Source organism: Odocoileus virginianus, unplaced genomic scaffold (assembly GCF_023699985.2).
Source record: "Odocoileus virginianus isolate 20LAN1187 ecotype Illinois unplaced genomic scaffold, Ovbor_1.2 Unplaced_Contig_5, whole genome shotgun sequence".
NCBI classification, from domain to species: domain Eukaryota; kingdom Metazoa; phylum Chordata; class Mammalia; order Artiodactyla; family Cervidae; genus Odocoileus; species Odocoileus virginianus.
The window spans coordinates 242,992-264,521 of record NW_027224322.1 but is presented as its reverse complement, the minus strand read 5'-3'; the positions used below and the strand labels follow the sequence as shown (position 1 = coordinate 264,521).

Here is a 21,530-nt window from a genome sequence, read left to right as displayed (position 1 = left end):
AAGCAAGAGAGTTTCAGAAAAACATCTACTTCTGCTTTATTGACTATGCCAAAGCCTTTGACTGTGTGGATCACAACAAACTGTGGAAAATTCTTAAAGAGATGGGAATACCAGACCACCTGACTGCCTCCTGAGAAACCTGTATGCAGGTCAGGAAGCAAGAGTTAGAACTGGACATGGAACAACAGACTGGTTCCAAATAGGAAAAGGAGTACGTCAAGGTTGTATATTGTCACCCTGCTTATTTAACTTATATGCAGAGTACATCATGAGAAACGCTGGGCTGGAAGAAGCACAAGCTGGAATCAAGATTGCCAGGAGAAATATCAATAACCTCAGATATGCAGATGACACCACCCTTATGGCAGAAAGTGAAGAAGAACTAAAGAGCCTCTTGATGAAAGTGAAAGAGGAGAGTGAAAAAGTTGGCTTAAAATGCAACATTCAAAAAACTAAGATCATGACATCTGGTCCCATCACTTCATGGCAAATAGATGGGGAAACAATGGAAACAGTGACAGACTTTATTTTTTTGGGCTCCAAAATCACTGCAGATGGTGACTGCAGCCATGAAATTAAAAGACGTTTGCTCCTTGGAAGAAAAGTTATGACCAACTTAGACAGCATATTAAAAAGCAGAGACATTACTTTGCCAACAAATGTCTGTTTAGTCAAAGCTATGGTTTTTCCAGTAGTCATGTATGGATGTGAGAGTTGGACTATAAAGAAAGCTGAGCACTGAAGAACTGATGCTTTTGAACTGTGGTGTTGGAGAAGACTCTTGAGAGTCCCTTGGACTGCAAGGAGATCCAACCAGTCCATCCTAAAGGAAATCAGTCCTGAATATTCATTGGAAGGACTGATGCTGAAGCTGAAGCTCCAGTACTTTGGCCACCTGATGCAAAGAACTGACTCACTGGAAAAGACCCTGATGCTGGGAAAGATTGAAGGCAGGAGGATGAGATGGCTAGATGGAATCAACAACCTGAGGGACATGAGTTTGAGCAAGCTCCGGGAGTTGGTGAAGTACAGGGAAGCCTGATGTGCTGCAGTCCATGGGGTTGCGAAGAATTGGACAGGACTGAACTGAACTGAATGAAAAACTGGGCCTTTTGGTTTCCCTTTGATGAATAAGGTGGCATCTAAATGAAGGGAAAAAGGGGGAGAAAAACACAAAGATAAAACAAAACTTGGGACTTCCCTGGTGTCCAGTGGTGTCCAATGCAGGAGACATGGGTTCGATCCCTGGCCTGGGAAGATTCCATGTGCTGAGTAGTAACTAGGCCCATGTGTCACAATTCTAAGCCCATGCTCTACAGCCTGAAAGCCACAACTACCAAGCCCAGATGCTGCAACTACTGAAGCCCAGGAGCCTAGGGTCTGTGCTCCACAACAAGAGAAGCCACTGCCAGGAGAAGCCCACATACTGCAACAAAGAGTGGCCCCTGTTCGCTGCAAGCAGAGAAAGCCTCTGCAAAGCAGCGAAGACCCAGTGCAGCCAAACAACAGCACAGAACTCGGGTGTAGAGGACAGCAACATTTAAGGGAATACTACACACCACTGTGGTTTAGTGAGAAGTCTGGAGGATGTGGGCCACATAAACATTGCTGAAATACAAACAGGAAACAAGGAACAGGAAACTAACCCACAGTGGAGGAAGAAACTGGAGAGAGAACTCCCCCAGCCCATTCAGAGCTGAGTCCTCCCGTGGGAAGGACTCTTGCAAACATCCTCCGTCGCCCCTTCTCCTCCTGCCTTCTATCTTTCCCAGCATCAGGATCTTTTCCAGTGAGTCTGCTCTTCACATCAGGTGGCCAAAGTATTGAAGCTTCAGCTTCAGCATCAGTCCTTCCAATGAATATTTAGGATCTCCTTGCAGGAACAAATAATGCTCCAGGTGCATCAATTATTTCCTACTCTTGACTCCAGTAGTCAGGTGAACACATATATTCCATTTGTGGGCTTCCCAGATGGCTCAGTGGTAAAGAATCCGCCTGCCCATGCAGGAGCTGCAGGAGATGTGGGTTTGATTCCTGGGTTGGGAAGATCCCCTGGAGGAGGAAACGGTAACCCACTCTAGTATTCATGCCTGGAAAATCCCATGGACAGAGCAGCCTGGTGGGTTACACAGTCCACAGGGTTGCAAAAGCGTCAGATATGGACTGAATGACTGAGCACACACACACACAGCCTAATCCTAAAACCCAATTAAGGAAACTCACATAGAGGCAAATCAGGAGCTGTCAGTCAAGAAAATGCTATTAGACTCACTTCACTGCGGAGGAAACAGAGGCCCAGAGAGTTTAAGTAGTGAAAGAATCAGCAGGTTTCATGCCCGATGGGTCCCACCTCAGTTCCATGCTCCCCGCACCTCCGCCCCATGCTTGTTTTTTGTACTAATCACTAAGAGGCAGCACCCAAAGGTAACAGCTGGTCAACCCAACTCCATCCGCTGCCAATGCTCAGGACCCCAGGGCCCACGGTGCCTCCCTGGGGAGGGCTCCTGCAAACAGGTGATGCTTCCTAAGCTGATGGATTGATACCAGTCATCTCAGAGTCTCAATATCAAATTTTTATGGAATTTGGCAAAATGGTTCTCCAGTTCTTTCAGAAAAACGGGTGGAAAAATATCAGACGGAGCACAGCCTACTGTGAAATATAATGAAAGTGAACACAGTGGGATCAGATGAGCACTTCTAACTTGTAGAAAATATCATAAAGCCATGATAATCGAAGTGCTGGAATAGGACCCCAAAACATAAGTAAAAATGACCTGAAACAGACTCAAATGTGTACAAGAATGTACTAAATGCATTAAACTAAGCATAACCAAAAATTAAGGGAGGAAATATCATTCAAAAAATAATGTTAGGATCACTGAGGTAGGAAGGACATAAATTTTCATTCACGTCTTAACGTAATGATCCACTGCATTGAGAAGATAAACGTTATTTCAAAACAGAACAACTAAATAGAAATAACTTAACTATTGTGGCCACATGACTCAACTGAACCTGTGGAACAGACAGGACCTTGCCGAAATCAAAGCTCTGAGGAATGAGTCTGGGCACTTGTATTAACTGAATAATTAATTAAACAAAACCTGGAAAATAAACATCACCAAGGGAAACATGAAGAGTAAGTATTTAGAATAAGATGACAAACAGCTAGTCTTTACTGTAGCCAAGAGTTTGTACAAGAAGATTAAAATACCCCCAATGACTCAAGAGATAAACAGGGAAGGTTAAGGTCAGATAATTTGCATTTGAGGGGAAAAAAGATTGCAAACAGCTATGGGAGAACAGCTCAGTCTTCTAACAGTCAAAGATGGGCAAATTGAAACTGAAGAGGAAATCTCATTTAAATCTGCAAAAATTAAATCTTCCCAAACTCATACACAGGAACCTATGAGGAAATACATATTTTTGAATGTTGCTGGTAATGCAAATTAGTGAAATCCTTTAACAGGGCGATGGGGCCAAACCTATCAAGAACCACAGAATGCTCATGGCAAATGTCGTAGCAAGCCCATGTGCAAGAATTCTTAAAGAAATGAGTTGAAAAGAAGTAAGTCTCTATGTACAAAGTTCTTATAGCGACATCATTTGCAATATCAAACCCCAGAAATGGCTCAACATAAATAGGATTGGAAACATCAGGATGTGTTAACTTGGCCTTCTTGCCATTGATATAGGCTGCCTGCCCCGCCCTGGCAGTGGGGTAAACTCAGCTTCCCACCTACCCGAAAGGAGTGTGTTTTTAAGAAAGTGAGGTCGCGGACTTCCCTGGTGGCTAAGGCTCCTTGCTCCCAGTGCAGGGGTCCTGGGTTCGATCCCTGGTCAGGGAACTAGACCCCACACACCAGAAGTGAGTTCTCACGCAGCAATTAAATATCCCACATGCGGCAACTAAGACCCAGCACAGCCAAACAAATAAATGAAATACTTTTAAAAAGTCAAAAAAAAAGAAAGTGGGGTCTCCATTTCTTTTCTTTTTAAATCTTATTTATTTATTTGGCTGCACTGAGGCTTCGTTGAGGTATACGGGATCTTTAGTTGCAGCACGTGGGATCTAGTTCCGTGACCAGAGATCAAACCTGGGGCCCCTGCACTGAGAGCCCAGAGTCTTAGCCACTGGAATGCCAGGGAAGGGCCAAGTCTCCGTTTCTAAGACAAGGAGCTGGAGAAGAAGGATCTCAGACCTAAGGGCTGTCCCGAGTGTGTCCCGCTGGGCACCGTGTACATAAGTGTCCAGGGCTTAAGTCCTGTAAGATACCTGGAGAGAAAGGTGACCTCAAAGTGACCTCAAAGGGGCTCCCAGAGCCCCTCCCCCAGTAGACCCGGCACGTGAATGACTGAGGGGGTGGGCGGGTCCCTGGAGACCCTGTCCCTGGACTTGGCAGGGGCGCTGCATGGGGCAGGGTGAGTCCCGGGGTGAGGTCAGCATTAAGAAGGGACATCTGCCACGACCCCCGCCCAGCCGCCCCTGCCTCCCAATGCACCCCATCACCCCATCCTCATCTCCCATCACTAGCCCTGCCCTGCCCCTCTTCCCAGCATGCAAAGACCCCAGGGGCTGTCCAGCACGACAAGCCTGGCCCACCGCCCCAGACAGAGAAGTCCCATCTGCTCAACGGCCTAGACGGTCCTGCGGTTTCCGGGGCTGTGGGGAGGGGTGTCCAGGGGAGGCAAGGAGGGAGGCGTGGGGCAGGGAGCCCCCAGCCCCAGATGAGTTCCATCTGCCTGCCCTTCCGCCCCAGCCAGGGTCCGCTGAGCGCTGTCTGCTTCTGACCTTCTGCGTTCTGACACAGCCTGACTCCATCCCCCAAGTGGGGAGATTGTGAAACTGGGCCTTCATCACTTGATGGAAAAAGACGTCAGAGCAGGCGGGGTGCCAGGGCCTGACGGCACGTTACCCTGCGTCTGGGGAGCATGTGTTTGTTCTCCCACCCCAGGGGAGCTGTGGAGATGGAGGGAAGCCGAGGACGAATCCTCCTCCCCAGTTCCCGCCCGTGGTTGTTGGTCTCTTCCTGGGAGCTTTCTGCCTCTGACCTCCACCCCTCGGAGCCAGAAAGCCCCCTCCTGCCCTCTCCAGCATGCCCTGCACCCACCACTGGCCCCAGCCCTGGACCCGCCCCCCAGGTCAGCCCTGGCTGAGCTCCAGAGACAGAGCAGGGGGCTGGCAGGCCTCCTGAGACCCCCGCCCCCATGCCCGACAGGCCTGGCCTGGTGCTGCGGGATCTTGTTCCCGGGCTTTCGGGGTGCCCAGGGTCATGGGGTGCCTGGGACACATCTATGCCGAGAGTTGGCGTCCCGAGGGCTCTACCCAGATGCCACCTGGATGGGGCTTCAAGAGCTGCCTTTGGTGGGGGAAGGGTGCCCCCTCTCTTCTTCCCACCCAGCCCACCTGGGCAGGTGCTGGCCCCCTTGGCAGCAGAGCCCGACACATCCTGGGGGGCTCTGAGAGCCCGGGGTTCCCTCCCTGCTGCCCCCCAGGCAGCAGAGTCTCCTGCCCGCCCGCGTCATGCTCAGAAGGGCGACGGGGAGGTGACATGAAGCTGGGGGAGGCAGGGACTGGCTGGGAAGGCCCGTGGCCATGTGCTCACCCACCCCGCACCCTGGGCCAGCCACCAGAAGGCCGTGTCGACGCCTGCTGCCCGCGGGCAGGAGCCCCAGCTGAGGCCGGGCCGGGGAGAGGGGGAGGCCTCCCAGAAGGCCCCCAGAGGCCCCAGGGGGTCTGTCAGCTTTCTGCACCCCTGGGCTGGAGGCTGTGGGTGCTCTGGGACACCTGGAGGGTGCCCCCATCCAGGTGGGCAGAGGGTGGGGAAGTGGACCTCTGTGCCAGGTCCTCCCGACAAGGATGTGGCCCAGCACTCGTGGGCAGACCCTCGACAAACACTCACGCGTTCCCGGCCCTGCTCCGAGAGCTCCTGGCTGTGGGGGCGCTCAGGTGGGCCGGCCTCCCCTCCAGGCGTCCTGCGGGGCGCTGGTGAGGGGCCTGCCCGGCACCCTGGATGTGGGCCCCCCAAGGCCTGGGAGGGGTGGCCCAGCAGAGCAGGAGCCCCGGGGCGGCGATAGCCGCCGCCCCAGAGAGACCTCGGTGTTGAAGGAAGATGCTGTTCTTGGGTCCTGTCCGAGTCAGAAGCAAAGCAGCTGTTCCACCTGCTGCTGCTGAGCTTGGAAGAATTTCCTGAACTGACTCCTTCCAAGGGACACACGGGCAGGCCCTTGGTTCCAACAGCGTAAGGGGCACCGCAGTGGGCCTGGGCAGACCCCGCGGCGGGCCAGCGACCCGCCGAAACCAGGTCTCCCTGGTAGAGTGCCCTGGTTCTCTGTCCTCCCCAGGAACCCTCGTAACTGGACCAAGGCTCAGGCCAGGATGGAGGGCTTTCATGGGGCCCGCGTGGCAGGGAGGGGTCCCCAGGAGCAGGCCACAGAGACCCGGGCCCCTCGGACGCTGAAGATTCTGTGCGTTGAGGCAGACAAACGTGTGGGTGTGCGTGCGCTCAGTCATGTCCAACTCTTTGCAGCCCCGTGAACTGTAGCCCACCAGGCTCCTCTGTCCATGGAATTTTCCAGGCAAGAATACTGGAGTGGGTTGCCATTTCCTCCTCCAGGGGATCTTCCTGATCAAGGTATGAACCCATGTCTCCTGCGTCTCCTTCATTGGCTGGTGCTTTTTTTTTTTTAACCTCTGAGCCCCCTGGAAAGCCACTCCTGGGAGCTGGACACAAACCCAGAGGCTTCGGGGCAGAGACGCTGGGATGAAGCGGAAGTTCTCTCTCCTGATGACCAGTCTCAGAAGGCAGTGCCCGCTCCCCTGGCCCACCTGTGACACTTCCGCCCTGACACCTTCCCCAGCTCAGAGCCTGAAGCTGTGTGCAAAGTGGATGAGCAGGGCTGTCTCCTGGCCTACTAAACCCACCCGACATTTCTCAGCTCGGGGAAAAAAATGATCACTGTCAACCAGCCCTCGGGACCCCCCTGGTGGCCCAGGGGTTAAGAATCCGCCTGCCAGTGCCAGGGGCCCGGGTTCAGTCCGTGGTCAGGGAACCGGGTCCCGCGTGCTGCAACTTAAGATCCTGCAGGCTGCAACGAAGACACAGCGCAGCCAAGTAAACAAACATTAAAAAATAAATAAATAAAACCAGCCGTTTCCTAGCTGAGTCCGGCACATTCCAGATTCCTCCCCTCCCTGACCAACAGCGCAGGAAGGTCTCTGACAAGAGCATCTGACAACACATTTTCCCATGTCCTCTGAAGCTTCCCCAATTAGATTACACCCCCAGTTAATGCTTTAAATCATGTTAGGTTCCCATTAGTGAACCAGGGCTGCAGTTTAATGAGCTGACCTCCGGGACATGGTGGACTTGGCCTGGCGCACGGACAGGAGCCTGCTCTCCTGGGCCCAGCGGCCCCGCAAGGACCTGGTGTGGCGATGGGTCAGACCCCTGAGGAATCTGAGGCCCCCCAGGCATCCTCACACATGGAAGGACTGAGCAATGACCCCCAAGCCATTCTCGGGACAGAGGAGACAGAGGCCAGGTGGCCTTAAATACAGGAGATCATTCTTGATGATGCAGGGCGGGGCAGCGGCGGCAGGGCAGGGGGGGGAGGGGGGGACGACTTCACTCTCAGCAGAAAGGCCTTGAAAGCAAGTTAAGGAGTTCTGCCTTGGACTTGCCCGGTGGTCAGTGGTTAAGAATCTGCCTGCCATTGCGGGGGACGTGGGTTTGATCTCTGCTCCCACATGCCATAGGGCAGCTAAGCCCAGGCACCACAACTACTGAGCCTGTGCTCCAGGGCCCACAAGCCACAGCCGCTGAAATCCAAGCGGCCTAGAGCCCATGCTTTGCAGTGGGAGAAGCCACCACAATGAGAAGCCCGAGCCCAGCAACAAAGACCCAGCACAGCTATAAATAAAATAAAATAAAAATAAATTCAGCCCTGAGGCTGCAAGCATCAGCTCTGTCCAAGACCTCCAGCCTCGGCCTGCCCCACAGGTTTCGGACTTTGCACACCCCACAATCATAAGCCACTTCCTTGAAATAAATAGGGTTATATATAGCCTTGCCCTACACCAAGGTTAAAGGCGGATTCACCCATGTTCTTTTTCTTCTTGGGCTTGCGTGGTTCCATTGGTTACGTCTCAATCCCTGATAGGAATATCTGTGTATGTTTATGTTGGCCTCTGAACACCACTCTTTAATAAAAGGAACCAGGGCTCCCTAGAAAAATGGCTGATTCCAGGGCTGGGGCAGAAAACCCACAGAATGAGCCTGGAGAATCTCATGATGCCAGAAAGTCAGAGGATGAGGGGGGCAGGCCCAAAGGACATCAAAGTGACTTTGAAGGCACTGTAATCGTCAAATGAAAGTGTGAGTCGCTCAGTTGTGTCTGACTCTGTGACCCATGCACTATAGCCTGCCAGGCTCCTCTGGCCATGGCAAGAATACTGGAGTGGGTTGCCGTGCCCTTCTCCAGCGAATCTTCCCAACCCAGGGATCAAACCCAGGTCTCCTGCGTCGCACGCAGGCTCTTCACTGTCTGAGCCACCAGGCAAGCCCAAACCGCCAGAGCGGGACAATTTAAGGAGCTTTGTGACGGTGCTGGATCCGCCCAGATAACCATATAATCCCCCACCCCAAGGTCAGCTGGTTAGCAACCTTAGTTCCATCTGTGATTTACCTCCCCCCACCACGTAATGTAGAGGGAAACAGTAGAATGGGAAAGGCTAGAGATCTCTTCAAGAAAATTAGAGATACCAACGGAACATTTCATGCAAAGATGGACACAATAAAGGACAGAAATGGTATGGACCTAACAGAAGCAGAAAATATTAAGAAGAGGTGGCAAGAATATACAGAAGGACTATACAAAAAAGATCTTCATGACCCAGATGACCGCAATTGTGTAATCACTCACCTAGAGCCAGACATCCTGGAATGTGAAGTTAGGTGGGCCATAGGAAGCACCACCACGAACAAAGCTAGTGGAGGTGATGGGATTCCAGTTGAGCTATTTCAAATCCTAAAAGATGACGCTGTGAAAGTGCTGCACTCAATATGCCAGCAAATTTGGAAAACTCAGCAGTGGCCACAGGACTAGAAAAGGTCAGTTTTCATTCCAATTCCAAAGAAAGGCAATGCCAAAGAATGCTCAAACTACTGCACAATTGCACTCATCTCACACACTAACAAAGTAATGCTCAAAATTCTCCAAGCTAGGCTTCAACAGTACGTGAACCATGAAATTCCAGATGTTCAAGCTGGATTTAGAAAAGGCAGAGGAACCGGAGAATAAATTCCCAGCATCTACTGGATCATCAAAAAAGCAAGAGAGTTTCAGAAACACATCTACTTCTGCTTTATTGACTATACCAAAGCCTTTGACTGTGTGGATCACAACAAACTGTGGAACGTTCTTAAAGAGATGGGAATACCAGAACACCTGACCTGCCTCCTAAGAAATCTGTATGCAGGTCAAGAAGCAACAATTAGAACCAGACATGGAAAAACTGACTGGTTCCAAATTGGGAAAGGAGTATGTCAAGGCTGTATGTTGTCACCCTGCTTATTTAACTTATATGCAGAGTACATCATGAGAAACACTGGGCTGGATGAAGCACAAGCTGGAATCAAGATTGCCAGGAGAAATACCAATAACCTCAGATATGCAGATGACACTACCCTTATGGCAGAAAGTGAAGAAGAACTAAAGAGCCTCTTGATGAAAGTGAAAGAAAAGAGAGTGAAAAAGTTGGCTTAAAACTCAACATTCAAAAAACTAGGATCATGGCATCTGGTCCCATCACTTCATGACAAATAGATGGGGAAACAGTGGAAATAGTGACAGACGTTAGTTTTTTGGGCACTGCAGATGGTGACTGCAGCCGTGAAATTGAAAGTTGCTTACTCCTTGGAAGAAAAGTTATGACCAACCTGGGTAGCATATTAAAAAGCAGAGACATTACTTTGTTGACAAAGATCTGTTTAGTCAAAGCTATGGTTTTTCCAGTAGTCATGTATGGATGTGAGAGTTGGACCATAAAAAAGGCTGAGCACCAAAGAACAGATGCTTTTGAACTGTGGTGTTGGAGAAGACTCTTGAGATTCCCTTGGACTGCAAGGCGATTCAACCAACCGATCCTAAAGGAAATCAATCCTGAATATTCATTGGAAGGACTGATGCTGAAGCTCTAATACTTTGGCTACCTGATGCGAAGAACTGACTCATTGGAAAAGACCCTGATGCTGGGAAAGATTGAAGGCAGGAGGAGAAGGGGATGACAGAGGATGAGATGGTTGGATGGCATCACCTACTCGATGGACATGAGTTTGAGCAAACTCTGGGAGCTGGTGATGGACAAGGAGGCCTGGTGTGCTTCAGTCCATGGGGTCACAAAGAATAAGACACGACCGAGCGACTGAACTGAACACCATGCAATGTGACATATTCCCAGGTCTTACGTTAGGGCGCACACATCTCTAGGGACCTTTATTCTGCCGACCAGCTCGCTAGCCCCAGTTGACTTGCTGAGAAACTCTCACAATGGGGACTTCTGCCTCTTCCTCCTTCAATGGTCTTGATTTCCTTTTTAAATAAAGAAATTTCCTAGCAACCTCACTCCCACCCCCCATGCCGATTTCCAGCTGAATCATGCCTGGCTCAGCTGGGAGGATGGCAGACTCTGGGCCCGGCGATAATGACTCCTGTTTGCACTGACTACAGTCGGGAACTGTCCGCGGCGGCTTCATTTCTAGGAACCTGTCACCACTGCTTCGTTCAGCATGTCACCTGCCACTTGCACTACCTCTTCTGCTAGGCCACTGGTTTGCAATCTGTCTACACAAATCACTTGCACAGAGCTGGGTGGTGGGGGGGGGGGTGGAGCGCGGATCCCCAGGGACCCCTCGGCGTCTTCTCTGCATCTTAATAATGTGTGACCTTTCATTTAAACACAAATCCCTTAGAGAGGCGGGAGGCCCATTAGCCTGAAAAGTCGCCCTGCCTCCCCCTTTGATTTCTAACTCATGAGTGATTTCTCAGCTCAGAACAGGAGACCTGAAGGCCGTGGAGGAGGAGGACGGGGAGGAGGCCCTGCCGGGGTGGCTGTCGCTGAGCCTCTGCTCAAACCCTGGAGGGACGCGTGGGCTTCACGTTAACTGCAGGAGGTTGAGGACCCCGCGCCCAGCTCCTGTGTGTCTGGGCCGGGCTGTAAACCGAGCGGCAGACCTTGTACTGAAGATGTCGGAGCCCGGCCCGGAAACCCGCACACACACTGGGGACCCCGCATGCATGGCTGGGTCGTGTACCCCGCTGCGATCTCGGTGTTTGGAGGGTGTTTCTCTTTGCCTTTATTTGCCCACTGGAGCCGCCAAGGAAGCAGAAACACAGCCTAGGAAAACTCAGCCTTGACTGCCCACCACGGACAAGCTGATTGCTGGTGGCTGCCCTAGAAGAGGAAGGAGCCAGGCCTGGTGGGGGGAGACCCCGACTCCATCGAGTGGCCGAGGGGGCGGCGCCGGGACGAACCCGGTAGGGCAGGAGGAAGGACGTCTCGGGAGAAGGACCGAGTCAGGAAGGAGAAGGGGCTCATGTCCAGCCGCCCTCGGTGAGGGGCGTGCAGCCACCCAGGCTTCCAGGAAGCTCCGAGCCTGAGCCCGCCTGGCAGGCAGGCAGGAGGACAGCCTTGGCTGGGCCTTGGGGATGGCGGGAGGCTAAGGGGACAGCCCTGCACCGGCGGGGGGAGGGCTCCTGTCACAGGGACCGGCCCCTGGGCACTGGACCTTGCTCCCACCATCAGCATCCCAGACTGGACCCAGCCCGACAGAGCCCTCTGCAGCCTGCCACCTCTGCCCTGCTACCCAGCTTGAGCCTGGTCATTGAGGTCACGACCCCCGCCCTCCCCATCCAGGCCACCCCGGGGCACCCCCTTCGCCCTCTCTCTGGCCCCAGCCTATGGTGCGTCCACACGCTGGACTTCGGGGAAGAATGGCTTTTGGGGCTCGAGGGAGACCCTCTCACAGCACCCCCGCTGCCCCCCGGGACATGCCGGACTCACCTGATGGTTTTGCCCCAATCGCACCACAGCGTCCTCCCAACGGCCTCCATGTGCGCCTGGAACTGGGGCAGGCAGGACTCCTGGAGGAGAACGCTGTAGTCGGCGTGCTGGCAGGCGGTGGCCAGGCAGAGCTGGGTCACTGCAACGAGAGCCCCCGGATGGGTCATCCGCTTAGCTCACCAGTCCAGCCCGCCCATCCCTGCAGGGTCAGGGGCTGGCTCCATCGTCCGCGGCCGACACCCATCAGCACAGAGTGGTCCGTCCGACTCCGAGGTCCCCCGGATGCCCTGGGGGGCATCCAGGCTCCAGCTGGATCATTGCATTATCAGTCGCTCCGGGGCCCAGCAAAGGCCCACCTGCTGATGGTGGGTCCGAGACCGCCGTCTCCCTGCTCCAGAGCAGGGACTGCACGTCCTCCTGTCCGGGGCACACGGCCTGACATGCACACATCGTTTCAGCCTCATGCACCCCCGATCTGGTTCCTAAGCCTGCACTTCGCAGACGCGGAAACTGCGGCAGCGAGGACAGCCTGGGGGGACTGGATGCGGGCTGATCGCCCACGAGGCCCCTGCGGGTCTGCCCAGGAGGGAGGGGAGGAATCGGCCTGCCCCGGGGAGGCTGGCGGGCAGCACAGGGCCTTGGAGACCCCGCCCTCCCCTCCCACCAGCGTGTGCCCAGCTCATGTCCTCTGGGCCCGGAGGACAGCTCATGTCCATCGGCTAGAAACCAAGCTGACGAGCTGTCGCCTCAGCTGTTCCTACCCTTCCACTCGTGAGGACTGGGGAGAGGAACAGGTGGACAGTGGTGATGGTTCCAGGTGGACAGTGGTGAAGGCTCCAGGTAACAGAGCCGATGGGCTGTCCCAAACAAAGGCCGAGGGCAGACTGCCCCAGGGGCCGGGAGGGTGGCCGGGCACAGGGCCCCTGGCAAGCGGGGAGCAGACCCTGTCTCTGTGCCCCCAGAGCCCAGGGGGCACGTGGTGGCAGGGCCCACCCTCCTCTCCAGGGTCTCCGTGAGCCCCCAATTTCGCGTCGCCCATCAGGGGCAGGAGACTAATGACTCCACCTATCTAAGTGACAGACGCAGCCCACGGCACATGGAGCTAGAGGTGAAGCCGGAGGCAGGAGCTATAAAAAGCCTCGGGCTTCACCTCATGGCTCAGGGGTAAAGAATCTGCCTGCAATGCGAGAGACCTGGGTTCAATTCCTGGGTTGGGATGATCCCCTGGAGAAGAGAAAGGCTACCCACTCCAGTATTCTGGCCTGGAAATTCCCACAGACTGTATAGTCCCTGGGGTCGCAAAGAGTCAGACCCGACTGAGCGACTTCTTCACTTCATTTCACCTGCCTGAGCGCCGAGGTGCCCGGTCCTGCACCCGCTGTGTGGAGGGTGTCCCTCTGTTCCCCAGATCTGGACACGCAGGGTGGGCACCTGGAAGCCAGTCAAGCAGGGAGGACCCGGGGGGTTTTCAGCCAGAGAAACCAGGAGTAATGGGAGGTGGGTGGGGGAGATGAGAGGCTGGGAAGAGGAAACCCACCCCCCCACCTCGGAGGAGCCCCAGGAGAGGACCCGCAGGCTGGGCAGCAGGCCAGCCCACCCTGGGTGCCCTGGGATGTGCCCCCCGCTGGGTCCACCCGGCGCAGCACTGCGCACCCGAGGACCAGCTGGGGGAAGGGGCTGCTCCCAACGCCGGCTCCATCCAGATGGGCCCCGCCCCAGGGAAAGCCCACCTGCGTGCACAGGTCGCTTGGGAGGGCTGAGACACTGGCTCACGGAGGCGCTCCAGCCCGGTGCCCCGCCCCCTCAGAACTCTGCACAGCCACCGGGGCTAGGCCCGCGGACCGCCTTTCACCCCGCAAAACCCAGACCCAGATGGGGCCCGTCCTCCTCCGCGGCCTCCTCCCCGAGGTCCCCGCGCCTGTCTCTCCCTCCAGGCTTCAGTTAGGGCGGGTAGGGGGATTTTCCCTTCCATTGGCCGCCCTCTGATCGCCGGTCGCCCTCCCAGGTAGCCAGCGTCTCTGCGCGGTATTATTTGTCCAATGAACAAGCCCGCGACACCCGCCTTTAGCAGAGCGCACTCTGCGTGGGTTGCAGCGAGGCGCCTCGGAGCGTCCCCAGGAGGTCAGGAAGGGCGCTGGGCTCCCCTTCTGCGCTGGGAGGGCCAGGTTAGGGAGAAGGAAGACAAACGTGCATCTCTGTCAGGGCGCCGGGGGCAACTGAAAGCCAGGCGCAAATGTGGCCGCTGGAGGGTTCCCACAACGGTCCCCCACCATCGTTCCGGGCCTCAGAGGCCTCAGAGGTCACGCTCTAGCCCCCACTGTGGGTGCGAGGCCCACTGTAGGGCCGGCCCCGTGGCCTCGCCGTGGCCCCGCTCGGTCAGCCTCTCTGGGAGCCGCTGTCTGTGTCCCAAGGGTGGGCCCTCTGCTCCGTGGGGACAAAGTCTGCCCCTCACCACTATCCTTTCTTTCCTGCCCTGCAGGAGCCCAGAGCTGGTTCTCCTGGCCTTCTGACAACTGGAATGAGGTTGGGCAAGCTGCTTGGGTGAATCTGGAAACCAGGTTCATTTTTAAGCACAGGAGAAGGACGCTGGGTTTTTTTTTTTTAATAAAAAAATGAGCCTGATATAGTTTTTTTCATTGCAAAGAGAGGCCACACCACAGCTTTAAAACTGAATACGCTGCCCAAAGTTTTAAAACCAGCTGTTTAAGACCAGATGGGTTCCATTCCTGGGTGACTGCGAGGTTAATCCTTCACAGTGCATGTCTTAAGAGGCCAAGGGTGAGGCTGCCGGGCAGACAGCAGCGAGTCGAGGCAGGACTTGCCCTCGCATCTGCATCGGTCAGCGCAGGGGGGCTGGCTGGGGCTGGAGGGGCTCAGAGAAAGCACGGAGAATGCACCTGGCCCCGGCAGGGAGATCGCCATGGCAGCGGGCCTGGGGCCAGAAAGACAGGGTGGCCGGTGCCCCACGGGGGCCCTTGGGGCTTGGGGGCTTTCTAACGAGCGACAAGGGCCCAGGGGAGGGCCCGCCAGGTCTCTCTTCTAGCCTGTGCCCTTGGCCTGCGGCTGCACGCCTGCAGGACCGGCCCATCTTGCTGCCACTCATCCCACGCCGCATTTGCGGAGACAGCCGCAGACCCGCACAGGCCTCCCAGGGCCGGGGTCACGGGTGGGGGGCGAGCTGTGGGAAGGGCCCCTCCCTTGTTGGAGTAGCCGGCCGGGGAGCTGAGCTCAGAGCCTCCCCTGCAGAGCCTATGGGCCTCTGGGCCCCGGCCCACCGCCCCCACCACCTGGGCTGGGCCGCCGGGCCCCATCACCTCCGGGCCAGTCTCTTTCTCTGTGAAATGAGACCCTCCTGCACCAAGCGGGCCCACAGGGTTGGTTTCCAGAACTCGTGCCCACAGGATCAGCCCCACGTGGCCCTCCCTGCAGGTGTGCGGAGTGAGCGGCCCTCACTGACTCACAGGGCGTGGAGCCCCGAAGGGGTGGTGGGAGGGGGCAGGAAGGGGAGGCGACGGCGGCACGCTTTGGAGGTGGTGGGTACACATGCTCACAGTCTTGAGTCCACGTGGGTGCATACACATCCCAGGACCTTCTAAGTCACACACTTGAAATGCATTGTTTATTCTATGCCAATTACTCCACTGAATTGAAGAAGTGAAGTTGCTCAGTCATGTCCGACTCTTTGCAACCCCATGAACTGTAGCCTACCAGGCTCCTCTGTCCATGGAATTCTCCAGGCAAGAATACTGGAGTGGGTAGCCATTCCCTTCTCCAGGGGATCTTCCCGACCCAGGGATTGAACCTGGGTCTCCTGCATTGCAGGCAGACTCCTTACTGGCTGAGCCACGAGGGAAGTCACTCCTCAATTAAAATCAGTAAATCTGAGGTAAATCGAGAGTGGGCGATCCGAGTGCTGTGGTTACAGCTGATCATGCTGCCTTCTGCTCTTCCGTATTTCCTATGGGTTAAGGAATGGGGTTTCTAAAGCGCCGCCTCTATACTGCCTGGACCTTCTCCTACTAGCTGCAGGAAAAGCCTTGCTCTGAGTGCTCCAGCTGAATCACCTTCTCTCGCAGCTGGGTCCAGCACACTGGGAACCACCCACTCCCAGGACTCCTCTGGTTACAGACACTTGGGAGCCAAATGCCCAGGAAGCTACCTGCCTGGCCAGTCACTAAATGCCCCAGAGGATGACGTAAACAGCACTTGGTTTGAATATGTTACCTTTAGCCTTTCTCCGTCTACTCTGGAAACAGAAAACAAGAACCCAAAAGACAAAATGAAAAAAATATATAAACTCTATGTGACAAGTGAAAACTCCTACTCAACCCTCAAGGCCCAGTGAACCATCACCTCCTCCGCCCTGCCCAGCACAGGGCCCTATCCGACTGTGCATTGCGCCATCTTCTAACTGCTACCAGGAACCCTTCAACAGCCAACCATGGAAGGGGAGGGGAATTCAGAGCCTGTGCCTCCTCCTTACTTAGTGCTCTGCCTCAGCAGATCAGCTGGGAGACTCCTCACTCCTGGCCAGGGACGGCTCTCTCAACGTTCCAGGTCTTTTCTGGCTTCTCGAAAGCCCCTTGCAGGCCTGGCACCATGTGACCCTACGGTTAAGTACCAGGGGGATGTCACCAGGAGGAGGGAGTGCTTCTCTTATCTGCGCTTCTACCCAGCCCACAGCATCCTTCCGCACAAACAGACCCTGGAATCTGCTCGAGGCAATAATGCCACCTGCAGAGGGGCCAACCTCTGTTACCTCACCACGCCTTTGCCTTTCAGGCCTCTTCCCCCAAAACATGAGGTTTGCTATTGTTGCTGTTCAGTCCCTCAGTCGTGTCTGACTCTTTACAACCCCAGGGGCTGCAGCACGCCAGGCCTCCCTGTCCATCACCAACTCCTGGAGTTTACTCAAACTCATGTCCATGAGTCGGTGATGCCATCCAACCATCTTATCCTCTGTCGTCCCCTTCTCCTCCCGCCTTCAATCTTTCCCAGCATCAGGGTCTTTTCCAGTGAGTCAGTTCTTCACATCAGGTGGCCAAAGTATTGAGTTTCAACTTCAGCATCAGTCCTTCCAATGAATATTCAGGACTGATCTCCTTTAGGATGGACTGGTTGGATCTCCTTCCAGTCCAAGGGGACTCTCAAGAGTCTTCTCCAACACCACAGTTCAAAAGCATCAATTCTTCACCGCTCGGGCTTTATGGTCCAGCTCTCAAGTCTGCTATCTGATTCATGAACTGCTTTCGTTCCAGTTGACAGTGGGCTGGAGTGTGTGACTGTGAGGCAGGCGTTATCACCGGGTCATTTGCCGGGTAAACTGCTGTCTTTGATCCTCCCAGGTGAGGTCCGGCTCAGGAGGATCCTTGCTGGCGAGCCTCTCGGCTGTGGGGGTGCAGAGCCCCGGAAGCACACACAGGTGGGGGCTGCCTAGGTGGGTGCAGGGGGCGGCCTATGGTCCCTGGTCCCACAGAAATCAACGGAGAACTCCAGCCGGTGGGAGGGGCGTGGGATCGCAGAGAAACGTGAAGGAGACACATGAGGCCTAATGAGGAGGAATAAGGGCGGCCTGGCTGTGATGAGACTCCTGGGCCCCCTGCTCCCCTGCCGAGAGTTGGCCACGGACCCTGCTTTAGTGAAGCTGCTCAGAATCCGTGTTTCAAATGATCACTGAAGTGATGTCTTTCGATGTCAAAGAAAATACTAACATAAAACGATCTTAGGGAAATTTTTTTGTTTTTTCTCCATGGACAACAATACCGTCATTATGTCACCAAGAATAAGCTCTTGTTTAGCTTGGGAGCCTCCTCTCGCTGCTGTGTTGACATAACCCTCCTGGCCAAGAACAGACGCGTTCTCTAGAAACGTTACCTAGCCCCAAGGTCATCCATCCTGGAGCGGGGAAGGGCTGGTGCGCAGGACATCCCTGTGGGTGCTCCATGAGGGAGGTGGGAGGGGGCTGGGGGGGCAGGGCAGAGCCCCAGCAGCGTCCTGTGGTCTCCACGTGCCAGGGGGAAGCTGCAGAGAAGGGGCAGGTGGGCGGGGGGCACACAGAGTCAGCGGGGGTTCCGCCCCTCCCCCGGCCCCGCCCCAGCAGAACGAGAGGGTCTCCGGCAGGGACCTCGCAGCCCTCTCCCCCCCCCCACGCCCCAGCGTGTGCCCACCAGGCATCCACCGTCCAGGCCCACCACCCTGCAAGGCACGCATCCGACTCAGATGCGACGGGGTCATGGGCTGGAAACGTTCACCTCTCGGGCTCACTCGGGAGAGGTCTGTCTGTCTGTGTGTCTGTCTTGGAGAGGTGCTCTGCCCGCCCCCCCGCCCTGGGGCCCCTGTGGCTCCCAGGATGGAACCTGGATGCACGGCCCCCACGTCCAGCTGAGAGGACAAAACAAAGCACTGGGCCTGCGTCCCAGGTCCCTCCCCGAGACCGTCCCGGCGGCAGGCGGCCCTCGGGAAAGATGAGCTCCGGGCCTGCAGGCGGCCAAGCCCGAGGGGCTGCCCTGCTGACGGCTCAGCGTCTTCACTGGAATTCAGGTCACATGGGGCGCCGCCATCGCACACTCTGCCAGGCGCCGTTTCTGAGGAGAAGCTGTGTGATTGCTTCATCCTGGGGGAAAAGCAGGAGGAACCGACTTCCCCCAGCTAGCCATTTGCCCTGAGTAAGGATTTCTCCTAAAACTCTTCCTTGATGTGTGGTGACCGCTGCTTCCGACGTGGGCATAAACGTCTCTCAACAGCCCTGTCCTGCAACTGACCATGTGCACACCAATGGGCATGCACCTGCGGACAGAAGACAGATGCCCAGAAACGTCTCCCTGCCACCACACACACAGAAAGGGTGAACAGACACTGCGGACTCCAGGATTAGAGTCGCCTCTGGACTGAAAGCAGCATGGCAATCCGAAGCAGTCACGTGGACTGCATTTCCTGTGATGTCCTGGTCGGTCCTAAACAGCTACCCTTGTATTTATATAAAGTCACATATTTCAATAAATACAGTGTTAGTCATCCAGTGTCTGACTCTGTGCGACCCCATGGACTGTAGCCCGCCAGGCTCCTCTGTCCACAGGATTCTCCAGGCAAGGATACTGGAGTAGGTAGCCATTCCCTCCTCCAGGGGATCTTCCCGACCCAGGGACAGGGCAGCCTTGCAAGAAGCACCCCCTCCCCCAGATGCCGGGGGAGATGCGTGTTTCCCAGGACAGATGACAGAGGAGTTCATACAGGCCAACGTCAGCCAGCACTGTCGAGTGAAGGTGGGCGTGTAGTAACAGGAGCTTACAACAAAGTCATCATACACGGACTCTGGCTCCTCCGGAAATGTCTTTCTTTTCTGACTGATGAAAAATAAGAAATTCCACCTTGCTATTCTGGGTAGCAAAATCTTCATCACCAAGGGGCTCTAGCCCACACTACCCCTTGGGAAGAAAAGCGTGTGCTCTCCTAATTCTTCTCATTACTGCTAGGCTCCAACGACACTAATGAGCTGATAACCTCATAAAGCTGTGTTTCTTCTTCCATGATATAACATTAGCCAGACCTCTCAGAATGTTAGGGTTCCAGGACTTTGACCTTCCACCAGAACATGTATTATTTTCTTGGTAAACAAGGAAGGTCTTTAATATGTGATCATGATAAAGTGTTTTATTTATATAAGCTTTAGAGGGTGCAGCTTCTGGACGGCAGGAAAGAGAATTTGTTTATTTATGCTTAGAAAACTGACTTAGCCCAGCTCTCTACCTTGCTGAAACAGAAACGCTCATTTCTTAAGAAACTAAAACAGTACGTTCCAGGTCAAAACCCACAGATCCTAAAAGAAGAGAATAATATTATAAGATTCTGCTTTTCATATAACTTCAGCAAAAACGCGTAAGTGGCAGGATCAGCTTTCAGAGTACATTCTGTTGAAGTAGATGCTGAGGGTTTTCGGCAGATCCAACACTCCTTGGTGAGGTGTGGGAACTGGAAGCCCGGAGTGGCAGCCTCCCGCCTCCCAGACAAGCCCCGCAGCCCTTGGCCGCCTCTTGAGCAGCTACACAGTGTGGGGTCCCCCTTCCCCAAGGGCGGCATCACTGCTCAGCAGCCAGGACACAGCTACCAAGAACTGTGGGGGCCTCCCTGGGCCACTGGATTCTTCCACTTTACATGACTGATTTGGTTTTTATTAAAAGGTAACTAAATACATGAAATGAATACAATAGTTGAGGCAGTTCAGGAAGGTTGCTTAGCATTTTATGAAAACATTGGGAAGAGGGAACTGAAGACGACAATTATTGCTAAATTTTGCTAAGTCAGGCGCAGGTTCCTGCCACCCTTGTATCTCAGAGCAGAAAGCCAGGCGCGTTCCACCACCTCCCCAAGAGTCCCTCTCTGGACTGCTACTAGCCACACACACACACCCACACACACACACGAGTGGCAAGTCAACACACACACACACACACACACACACACAGAGTGGCAAGTCAACACACACACACACACACACACACACACATACACAGAGTGGCAAGTCAACACACACACACACACAGAGTGGCAAGTCAACACACACAAACACACACACACACACAGAGTGGCAAGTCAACACACACACACACACACACACACACACACAGAGTGGCAAGTCATAACACACACACACACACACACACACACACACAGAGTGGCAAGTCAACACACACACACACACACACACACACACACACCTGTGGAAATGCCCCGAAGAGAACTGCCGGCCTCATTTCTGCAAAGGAGGCTTATCTACAAATCAGCAACTGTTGGCTGTGAATGAGTCAGATTTTCAGTTTTAGCCAGTTTTCTAGGTAAATGGTACGTGGTTCTGATTCTGGAACCTGAAACGGCCCGCAGCAGGGGGCCAAGGTGCACGAGGGCGGTCACGGTTTCCTCTGGAACCTGAGTGCCCGGCGGCGGCCGGGGAAGCGCCCGCGCCCCGCGCCCCCGCGACGCCGCCGAAGCCGCCCCTTCCCCGGAGGGAGGCGCCCTCCGCCCGCGGCCGCGTCCCGAGCCGGAGCCGGGACCCCAGCCTACTCACCCAGGAGCAGCCAGAGGCCGCGGCACGGGAGCCCGCGCAGGCCCGGGGCCATGGCCGCAGCCGAGCCGAGTCCAGCCGCCCGCCGCGCGCCCCGCCGAGCACTGAGCGCGCCGGGCGGCGCACCGGGGGCGGGGGCGGCAGCCGAGTGGCGGGAGGCGGCGGCCGCGTTGCCCGGCCCACTGTGGCCCGCGGCGGGTGGAGGGGGGGCCCGCGGGGATCGGGGCCTCGCCGGGACCCCGCAGGGAGGTCCCGCAGCTGGCGAGCCGGGCTGGCCAGCACCTGCCGGCCAGGGCGCGGGGGCAGACGCTGCACCAGCGACGCGGCCCGGTCCGCACGCTCTGGCGGCGACCTCGGTCGAGGCACGGATGCTCCTGAAGTGTTGGCCAAACAAACGGACAACTTGTT

General features: G+C 55.4%; 1 protein-coding gene across 1 annotated transcript in view; it reads right to left on the bottom strand.

Annotated features, from left to right (window-relative positions):
* RAMP1 (receptor activity modifying protein 1) overlaps positions 1-21,250 on the bottom strand; it is a 39,864-nt gene extending 18,614 nt beyond the window's left edge. The window contains exons 1-2 of the mRNA XM_070463592.1: positions 21,126-21,250; positions 12,065-12,203 (exon numbers count right to left, since the gene is read on the bottom strand). Of these exons, the coding sequence (XP_070319693.1) occupies positions 12,065-12,203; positions 21,126-21,177 (191 nt within the window). The 5' untranslated portion in view covers positions 21,178-21,250. The remainder of the gene's footprint in view (positions 1-12,064; positions 12,204-21,125) is intronic.
* Between the last annotated feature and the right edge of the window lie 280 nt (positions 21,251-21,530).